This window comes from Medicago sativa, chromosome 7, assembly GCF_051527215.1.
Source record: "Medicago sativa cultivar Bolivia chromosome 7, Bolivia_mono, whole genome shotgun sequence".
NCBI lineage: Eukaryota > Viridiplantae > Streptophyta > Magnoliopsida > Fabales > Fabaceae > Medicago > Medicago sativa.
In genome coordinates this window covers 80,480,974-80,489,137 of record NC_140755.1, presented here as the reverse complement: position 1 = coordinate 80,489,137, position 8,164 = coordinate 80,480,974, and the positions used below count along the sequence as shown (strand labels likewise).

The 8,164-nt window shown below is 30.0% G+C and overlaps 1 protein-coding gene and 2 long non-coding RNA genes across 3 annotated transcripts; 2 read left to right on the top strand and 1 right to left on the bottom strand.

Annotated features, from left to right (window-relative positions):
* Positions 1-505: 505 nt before the first annotated feature.
* On the top strand, positions 506-2,620 carry LOC146909050 (small ribosomal subunit protein mL104 (rPPR9)-like). The gene has a single exon (XM_085730490.1). The coding sequence runs from the start codon at positions 790-792 to the stop codon at positions 2,521-2,523; it is 1,734 nt and encodes a 577-aa protein (XP_085586616.1). The 5' UTR covers positions 506-789; the 3' UTR covers positions 2,524-2,620.
* Positions 2,621-5,245: 2,625 nt separating this feature from the next.
* LOC146909048 (uncharacterized) lies at positions 5,246-8,159 on the top strand. Its single transcript, XR_015018191.1, has 2 exons — positions 5,246-5,573; positions 7,204-8,159. It is a non-coding gene; the product is annotated as an uncharacterized LOC146909048 (long non-coding RNA).
* LOC146909049 (uncharacterized) lies at positions 6,349-7,494 on the bottom strand. Its single transcript, XR_015018192.1, has 3 exons — positions 7,356-7,494; positions 7,128-7,237; positions 6,349-6,652 (listed from the first exon to the last, which is right to left on the bottom strand). It is a non-coding gene; the product is annotated as an uncharacterized LOC146909049 (long non-coding RNA).
* Positions 8,160-8,164: the final 5 nt, after the last annotated feature.

The following is an 8,164-nucleotide window of genomic DNA, read 5'->3' as shown; positions in this document are numbered from 1 at the left end:
CTTAACAAGGACCACTCCCCGTTAAGGACCCTCCATTGGAGGAAGAAAAAATGAGTCCCCGTTAAGGAACGGGCAACTATATAAGGACCCTCTCTCTCCTGGATAACTAACGGGTCCCACGTTTAAAAAAGTAATAAAATGCGTACTACTTGGTCCCACTTGCATAAAGGAGTAATAAAATGTGTACTACTTGGTCCCACTTGTAAAAAGGAGTAATAGATAAATTATTTTTGTTTAATGATATAAAGATAGTGGGACATATTTAAGTACTTTTCATTGGAGTCCTTATTAGTGTATTACCATTGGAGTCATTGAGTCCTTAATAGGTACTTTTATTTAAAAATTATAAATAAGTGATGTGTCACGTGGGGTCCATTTAAAGAGTCCTTGTTAGGGAACTACCATTGTGGATGCTCTTAGGGCTTAGGCTCCATATTCATCAACTAACAAATATTTTTTGTCAAAAAAATCAACTAACAAATATTTAAAATATCTATTTATTTTATCGTAAATCTATGCTATCCATCCCGTGTCCATCGTGGATATCCGCAAATACCCGAGAGTATAATTTTCTTTTTCCCTTCTCCTCCTTCTCATTCCTTCCCCACTTTCATTATTTCCCATCAAGTCCAAACAATGAAAATCTCTCAAATTTTCCTTTCCATAATTCATTTTCACCGTTTTTCTTTTAATCCAAACAGAAGAAAAACAAAACAAAATCCAACCTTTCCTTAGAAGAATCGAACAGAGACACGACAAGGAATCACCGGTTGAGTTCGGAAAATTCGAATGATTCTTTGTAGAACAAAAAATGCTGTTTTTTCTCATGTTTTCAAACCTTCTCTTTCCTCTTTTCTTCATCTTTATTCTTCATCTTCCAGAAAGAACAAAACTAACCCTAATTTCATAAACCCTAAAACCCATTCTCCCAAATCACTTCGACCCACTTCCTCAAAACCTTCAATTTCGAACCTTTCACCCAAAACAACCCTTTACTCTATTCTCACCGACCTCGTTTCTTGTCCCACTGACACTGACACTGCCATTGACAATGTTTTGGATTGTTACAAAGCAGAGTTAACCTCTGACCTTGTGCTTCGTGTTTTGATGAGTTACAATCACTTGGGTAGAACCAAAACATTGAAATTTTTCTCATGGGCAGGGACAAAAATGGATTTTCAATTTGATGACTCTGTGATTGAGTACATGGTTGATTTCTTTGGTAGAAGGAAACTTTTTGATGATATCAAGTGTTTGTTGATGACAATTGTTGCTCATGAGGGTCGAGTTTCGTCTAAGGCGTTGTCGATTTGTATTAGGTTTTTGGGTAGAGAAGGGAGGATAAATGAAGTGTTGTCATTGTTTGATGAAATGGAAAGTGTGTTTGGGTGTAAACCTGATAATCTTGTTTGTAACAATGTGCTTTATGCGTTGTGTAAGAAACAGTCGTCGGTGGAGATGATTGAGCTTGCACTTTCGATTTTCGATAAGATTGAAACTCCTGATACTTATTCTTGTAGTAATATGATTGTTGGATTGTGTAGACTTGGTAGATTTGAGGCAGCTCTTGAGATTTTTCGGAAAATGGATAAGGTTGGTGTGCATCCAACTCGTTCTGCGATAAATGTTCTTATCGGGGATCTTTGTTTGATGAGTGCGAAAGAAGGGTCTGTTGAGAAAGTAAAAGTGACGAAGACTCGTAGACCGTATAGTATTTTAGTTCCTAACATGGGAGGAAATAGGGCTGCAATTCAGCCTGCTGTTGAAGTGTTTTTCGCAGTTGTAAATTCTGGTTTGTTGCCTAGTACTTTTGTTGTGTTTAGGCTTATGTCAGAGCTCTGTCGCTTAGGTAATACCGAAGAAGCTGTTAAAGTGTTGAGGATTGTTGAGGAAAAGAAGCTAACTTGCGTTCAAGAGGGATACTCAATTGTCATCAAGGCATTGTGTGATCATCGTAGAGTAGAGGAAGCCGGTAAGTTGTTTGGGAGAATGTTGGAGATCGGCTTAAAGCCGAAGTTAGTTGTTTACAATTCTGTTATATCCATGTTGTGTAAATTGGGAGATTTAGACAATGCTAATGGTGTGTTTGAAATCATGAACAAAAATAGATGCTTTCCAGATAGTATAACTTACATTGCTTTGATCCATGCTCAATGTGCTTGTAAGAATTGGAAAGTCGCTTATGAATTGTTGATGGAAATGTTGGGCTTGGGATGGATTCCACATTTTCATACCTACAATTTGGTAGATAGTCTTTTGAGAGAACATGATCAGTTGGATTTGTGTCTTAAATTGGAAAGAAAATTGGAGAATCAGAAGTTGTTGAAGTTGTGTAAGGAAGGTCAACTTGGTGATGCTTACGAGAAAGTAAAAGCAATGCTCGAAAAGGGTGTTCGTTTATCAGCTTATGCTAGAGACACATTTGAGCATGAGTTTCAAAAGTGTGGCAAGTTAGAAATAGCACATGACTTACTGGAAAAGACTCAAAGAGTTCAGGAGCCTCAAGAGATTATCAGAACTTAACTAGTTATAGAATACAAATTCCTTTGCTGTTGTAACAATTTTGGGTTTTATAGTAGATATTTTTTCTATAATATTTAACATGAATTTTTTCCTCAAACCTTCTTGTCTCAGCTTTAATTTGTTCTGTATCTTCCCAAGTTTATAAAACTAAATTAAATAAAGAAAATAAATGTCATAGCTCTAGAGTTGTGGATTCTTTTCCTTGGAAGGTGCTTATTCCAGTTTATTAGACTCGTCCATTTTTTCCCCCACATATCTGTTCAACTTTACTGTATTTGAGTATTGTGGCAAAACCATTTCTGTTAGACTATTTCAATATCTTTAATATATATAGATAGATATAGACTCAACAAATCATGTGAGAGTCACAAAGCTCTTGTGATAGACGTGGAGCTACTATTGAGATTGGATCACCCTAAACATTAACTAAGGCAAAGGCACTCTTCTCACAGTTGCTTGTTTGACAATTTGGAGGTCTAGATATGATGAAATTTTTAATGAACTGCGAAGGATTGACATATATTAAATAAGTACCATTCAATCCACTTAATTATGATCTGATTATCAAGTCCTTTGACAAGAATGGTAATTAAGATCTCTTTAACGATCAAGTTGATGACAGATCCTTGGATAATATTGGTTGATCATGCTTTAGAGGAGTCTTGAAGAACCATATTGGTGATTGGGTTTGTGGAATTATAGAGTCTATATCTTGGTTTAATAACCATGTTTTACGTATGCAATATCTGTTGTTTAGCACCAATCTTCATTGAAAAACATGTTAGGTTTTCCTTGCAATGCAATTTTTTTTTTTTTTTTACATGCAAAAGTCAATAATTGAACCGCTGACCACTTACTTATTTAAGATGTCGAGTTTCCGTACCACTCATGATATATTTATGATAGTTAAGAGTATGATAAAAAAACATATTTATAATATGGGTCTTGTTAACGAGTGCCCCCGGGGCACTCTTTAAGCATCCCATATTTAGTAAATATTCTTTTAAAAAGTCAACTATTACAATTTCCAATGTATTTAATACACAACTTTTCATTAAAAACTTACTATTTAAAGGGCTTAAAGAGTGCCCGGGGGCACTCGTTAACATTTTCCTTATAATACTAGTCGAGATACCCGTGCTAAGCACGGGTAGCGCGGCTTCGCCGCGCTGTATGGCCGCGGCTCCGCCGCGTGTCGTGTCTCGGCTGTGCTTCGTATAGTATTTTTGTTGTCCATAGTGAAAATATGTAAAGTATGTCAATTAATAATGTATATATTGATTAGTAATAATAAAAAATTATAAAATAATTAAATTTGAATATGAAAAAATATATATTAAATTTTAGTATTGACGATATTAAAAACCTAATAAATAAAAATAATCATAGTTTTTATTTACTAATCTGTTTTAGTGTGAAAAATATTAATAAACATCCCGTGAAAAATCATAATTAATGTATTATATTTTATTGTTATCGTAAAATACATTTCATAAATAAAAATATACTAAAATATTTCCATAAAAAAAATATAGTGAGATATATTTTTGTTAATATATAGTTTAAGTAATCATTTGTATTCTATCAATATATATTCCCATAAAACAAACATATAGTCATATATATTAATATATAGTCAATTCACTGACATATTTTTTTTAATATATTCAAAACTTAGGCAATCATGATGTTTAATTAAATATATTAAAAAAGGTAATAATTAAAACTGATTACTTGTTGTATTTACTAATATGGGTTGACAATCGTTAAGTTACATATGTATTTTTGTATACATCAGACCAATGATCAAATTGTGTCCCATAAATTGTGTCCCATATGTATTTTTTATCGATTATTATTATTATTATTATTATTATTATTATTATTATTATTATTATTATTATTATTATTATTATTATTAATGTATTATATAATATTGTTATCGTAAAATACATTTCATAGACTATTTTATGAATATATTAATTAGTATATATATATATATATATATATATAGTTTTGATATATATAGTTTTGATATAACTTTTATTTTTTGATTTTATTAATCTGAGCAAGAGTGATGAAGGTGGTTTTAGACATAATATCTTGATTTTGTGAATACTGGGGAACTTTGACTGAATTGGGAAGCACTCCGAAATTCCCATCTGCTGAATTTGTTTAAATCTGTCATGAATAGAATTGTTGATGGTGTCAGATCATTAGGGTCGTGAAGTGTTTTGCCGCGATTTAGTGAAGTGATCAAATAATAGTTGATACATCGACATATATTTTATTAATATATTAATAAAATTTAGACAATCGCGGTGTTTAATTAGAGATATAAAAAAAATACTAATTAAAATTGATCATTCGTTGTAGTCCTTAAAATGGATCTCATCTTACAATTTGACACTCCAACGAATTTTTTAGTGATATATTTTTTAAAAACAACAAAACAAATTGAAGTTTAATTAATCATAATAGATTATGATATTGTTGTTCTTTTATACAAAACCCACCTAAATTTTTTTTAACAAAAAACAGAGCAGCAAGAACGCTAATTTTGTCCCACAATCTCTCAAAAAAAAAACTAATTTTGTCCCACAAACAAATCAATTTGCTCTCAAATAGAAACTTTATCAATTTTTTATGATTTCTTTCCATCTTTGACTTTTCAACTCACACAAGTGACATTAAATTTTGTCTTATTCCCCATTTATGTTTCGGGAATCTCTCACCCATTCCATTCCATTATTACTTTTCATTCTATCACTTTCCTTCTTCTTCAATCTCTCCCAAAACTCAAGCCTCCAGCCACAAACCGGCCACCTATGTCCATTTCCGATCACCTTTTTTGCAAATAAAAATAATATTTTTTATCCTTTAATCTTCCTCTATATTTCTGTTAAAACAAATTTTTTTAAGGAGTCACTTTGAAAAAAGGGTCATTATAATCTTCTCATATTTCTCCACCAGAAAAAAATAAAACTTCTTCCCTGTAATCTAGATTTGACTCGCATAAAGATTAGTACCAGATCTGCAAGATTGATCATGTAAGCTTTTATTTTATTGTTTAGTGTAGGATATGTTTGTGTTTATTTTTGAATTTTCTAATGAAAAATATTTTGTATGAAGATCACTCACACTTCCATTTTCTTAATGATTTTTTGAATTTATTATTGTTGATACAAACATAACAAAGAAAAAAAAAACTTTGTTTTCAGAAGTATCTATGTTATAATTTGTACAATTTTGTTTGAGATTAGAAATATCAATGTTTACCTTTTTATAAACGGTTTAATATTAAATCGATCTGAAAAATTGATAAACATAGTAGAATATTATTTTGCAAAGTTATGAATTTTTATTGATTTGCCTGGCTGCACTCTTATTTTATGTATTCAAATTTGAACAGTTTGTATAGATATATCTTAAAACATTAGTATTAATAGTTACGAAGACACTTAATGTTTATAGATTATAAATCGGTAAAAAAAATAATCGTGTATTGTGATAGTTTCACGGAATTTTTTTATATAAGGAGTAAGAAAGTATGAAAAATATATATTTAATATTAATAATATTCAAAAAAGAAATGAAAGGTTAAAGATAATTGATTGGTTTTTTTTACAAATAATAAGTTTACTTTTATTTTTACAAAATATCTAATTGAATTTTAGTATTAATATTAAATATTGAGTATTAATATAAATGAAAAATATAGTTAGTAATTGTTTTTTGTTACAAAAAATATATTTAGCATTAATATATAGTGTTTTTAAGATAAATTAAACAAAAGGCATGATGGTGGGCAATGCAAAAACCAAGAAGAAGAAAAGCAACCTTCACGTGATAATTGAGGCAATCAATACAACTTAGTGGCAAGCAACAAAACAAAAACACCATTCTCCAAAAGTCACATACATTAATTAAATTACTCAAAACATCATGTTCTATGTTCCAAAAAGATGCCTTCTTTAAATTACTCAAACTTCATTGCTGTAAAACGTGTTTTGGTTCTATGTTCTTCACCGTAAATTACTCAAAAGTTTCTTCTATGTACATCTTCATCTCTTTCTCTCTTCCTTTCTGCAATTGTTTGTATTCTTCATCTTTCAATCTTCCTTTCAATCTTTCAAATAAGATAAATGAGATAAGGGTAATTTGTTATTCTTGAAAATATTTTCAGATATTAAGTCAAAATGCAAATTCAAAGTTTTGTACAAAAATTCTTGTGTAACAATATCGAGTATAGTGTTAAACTTTGTTATAGATCTGAAATAAGCTATTTGAATTTCTTATTTAAACTATACATCTCCAAATATTTTTTATCATATAAATATTTGAAAGTGACTTAAAAATCAGATTTTAACTATTTTTTTCTTCTCAAAATACATTTATGAAAAAATAAGTAATTCATTTTAAAATTTGTTATTTATTATTCTATTTGTATTTTTTATCTCGAAAAAGTTTGTTTAAAAGTCTTGTCAAGTTTTTTTTTTTCTTCTCTAAATATATTAATCTGTAGATTTAAAAAAGCAGGTTTGTTAGATATTTGTTTGTTATAATAGATATATAATTTTCATATATAAATGAAGAATCATCACCTCATATTTATTTCTTCATAACAATGACTTTGCTGCAAACTATCACCTCATTTGTGTCTCTTTTCTTTGTTTGTAGATCAATGAAGGGACAAAAACTCCATTACATTATCCTGCAACAACATTTATAGAGCAGAGAGACAGTGGTTGGTCTAATTGAAAAGAAATTCAAACATTTTTTTAAGGTTGAGAAAAGAGACAGAGCACATGAAAGACAGAGTCAGTTTGTACCTTCTCTCCCACACACTCTTCAGTTTTTGCAATTTCAGGCGACAGTTTAAGGAAACAAAATTAACAGTTAAAATCATCTCATTTTCGGTTTGTACATCTTTCTTCACCTGATGAAGACGAGTAATTTCTTTTCTCTCATACCTGCAGCAATAACAACAATCAAATGAGAAGATTAGTTGTAGAAGATGAGAGATGACAGAAATGAATTGAAAATTAGAGAAAGTAGTAGTAATATAGAAGATGAGAAGGATAGAAGAGAGAAATGAAGATACACATTTTTAGAAATAGAAGGTAAATGATGGATATAAAAACAATCAGTGAAGTTTGAAATTTGAAGAAATAGAAGGTAAATTATAAGAATAGAAAACAATAAAATGTGAAGAAGAAGAAGAAGAAATAGATAGATATAACATTGAGAAAGAGTTTTAGCTAAAATGAGAAGGAGACATGAGAGAAATGAAGTATGTTTTTGTAGAAAGAATGTAAGAGAGGGAATATAAAGTGAATGAATGAAATTTCAAATTTCAAGTGAATGAATGAAATTTGAAATTTGAAATTTGAAATTTGAAATTTGAAATTTTGATAAAAGTGGGAAAGTTGAGTTTAGTTGCAAAATATCAAGTGTAACCTTTGTGTTATAGTTATAATTGAGTTTAGGAGAAGGGTATTATAAGTCCGGTAATGGTAAAAAGCATAGGAGTCTCCCATTTGAAAATTTGTTACCATCTTACCCTTGAAAAAAAGTGTAGTTAAAAATTTGAAACAGGGACAGTTATGAAATTTTGGTAGGCATTTGTTTTCTTATATAG

Excerpts from the sequence above, each read along its gene's own strand:
- LOC146909050 (XM_085730490.1), top strand. The coding sequence starts at position 790 with ATGATTCTTTGTAGAACAAAAAATGCTGTTTTTTCTCATGTTTTCAAA.